At 39.5% G+C, this 2,034-nt stretch overlaps 2 protein-coding genes across 2 annotated transcripts in view; one reads left to right on the forward strand and one right to left on the reverse strand.

Annotated features, from left to right (window-relative positions):
* SARC_03606 (hypothetical protein) overlaps positions 1–700 on the reverse strand; it is a 2,061-nt gene extending 1,361 nt beyond the window's left edge. The window contains exon 1 of the mRNA XM_014302577.1: positions 265–700. Coding sequence (XP_014158052.1) covers positions 265–573 — 309 coding nt within the window. The 5' untranslated portion in view covers positions 574–700. The remainder of the gene's footprint in view (positions 1–264) is intronic.
* A 443-nt stretch (positions 701–1,143) lies between these two features.
* The window catches only part of SARC_03607 (hypothetical protein), a gene marked incomplete at its 3' end in the record, with an annotated part of 2,406 nt that continues 1,515 nt past the window's right edge, over positions 1,144–2,034 (forward strand). Inside the window, exon 1 of the mRNA XM_014302578.1 lies at positions 1,144–1,642. Coding sequence (XP_014158053.1) covers positions 1,269–1,642 — 374 coding nt within the window. The 5' untranslated portion in view covers positions 1,144–1,268. The remainder of the gene's footprint in view (positions 1,643–2,034) is intronic.

Below are 2,034 nucleotides of genomic sequence, written 5' to 3' on the forward strand. Positions count from 1 at the left end.
TATATAATAACATATATTATATATAATATAATAATATATATATATATATATATATATATATATAGTAACATAATTGTAAATAATTGCAATCTAAAATAGAATGCGGCAACTCGTAATATAGATGTGACAATTTGGCTATATGTATGTGTTTATGTACATGCATATACACATCTTCAGATGCATATGTATCTGCATGCATTAATTCCAACCAGTATTCACAACTAAACTACAATAATTGATATATTTCTATGAACCACATCATACCTTCTCAACAGTGCTCTGATCGAGACACTGTATACTGATACCCACTCCGCCCGATCGCGGATAGTAAAATGGCACACAGCCGCACACCTTACAGAATGTATGTTTTGCAATGTGTGTGTTGTACGTGTATATGCTAAGACTGTCCTCTCCTTGTATTATCTTGAACTTATCAGGCTCAACTGTGAAGCATTGTATACCCTTTTTAGTACAAATTGAGCAGTTACACCTCCATACTTCTATAGTATCCTCTCCTAAAACAGTGTATTTTACGGTCTCACAGTGACAGGATCCTTTGTGCGAAACGGCCATAGTGCTTCGAATTCTTTTGTCGTTAATGAGACCCAACGTTTACTACGCTTGACCACCTGTTTTCTAAGTAACGATCACATCTATACAATACTATTTACATATACTCGCATACCATATCAAATACACCATACAGTATTTTATGATTTTTAGTAAATGTGGCGTGGAGGCGGTGGAGCCGTTTCTTTTTTTAGGGGGGTCGGGGGGGGGAGGGTACCACTCGGGTGTAAGAATATTATTGGCTCATAGAGCTGTAGCGGCTTTTTTATTTCTATATCTTGCTCATCTCATAGGCTGTCATCACACCAGTGCCCGGCCCCAGGGCCCAGGCCGGCCCAGGGCCCGTGGGGCAGTGTCATCATTTGGCATATCATAGAGTTCTTACTGTAGTCTTGTTCAATTTAGGAGGCTATGAGTCAGTAGACATCTAGACATGCACTATTACAGGAAGCCACCAATGGGACACTCAGCCTCTCCGGACTCGGGTCACAGGGCTAAGCTCACAGTCACAACTCACAACTCACAACTCACACATCCGCCCAGCATATATCAATTCAAAATTGATTTCTCTCTCTAGTAGCGAGTCTCCTTTGTTGTGCGGAATACATCCGCTCTGCAAGTGATTGGTCTCATAAATACCCACCGAAACGTAGGATTTACGGGTCAGGATTCTTTCACCAGCCTCTATAGGCGACATAATGCGTGCAATCATATACCTATGTCTGGCGTTGCTATTGGTAGTCATCCAGTTGCTCTACGGCCCTACCACGTTCTTCGACTATACGCCTAGCACATCTTATGAAATCAACAATGAATACACACCCGATTGTTGTGTTCGGTCGTGGAGAAATAAAACACATCAAAAGCATCTACGTATCACAATAGATCGAGAGAACAATGTCGTTATCCCGAGGGATGCATCCGAGGATTGCCTTGTGGCTCAAGCGGATATGCATATTATATGCTTGCAGCCCAGTGTATCATTCGACTTGGGCTATGATCGGGGGCGGACGAGTGAAAGTGGGACTTTCATTATGTTCAATATAAAAACTTTCCAAGGCAAAACATCAAGGTGGGTGGAGAAGTGGTATTATCTCATATTGAGACTCGATAAAATGCTGTCATATGCTCCAGTAAAATTTTCTATAGCCTTTGAACAACATATTTTTGAACGCTCATGGCTTAGGTACATTCTGTATATCTGTTCACGTTTATCGGCCTGCTGGTTAAATAATGTATGTATTGTACGGATAACATATGTGCATAAACATGACGAACACAGGTATAACGTTGTATGTGTGGATTAAATAAGACTATACACACACAACACACAAACGCAGAGAGACGCCACAAACACAAATATATATATATATATATATTTGTTAATATGTATATATATATATATATGTGTGTGTGTATGTATGTATATATTTATTTCTGTACTTCCATATTTCTATATATATC

This window comes from Sphaeroforma arctica, assembly GCF_001186125.1.
Source record: "Sphaeroforma arctica JP610 unplaced genomic scaffold supercont1.187, whole genome shotgun sequence".
NCBI classification, from domain to species: Eukaryota; class Ichthyosporea; order Ichthyophonida; genus Sphaeroforma; species Sphaeroforma arctica.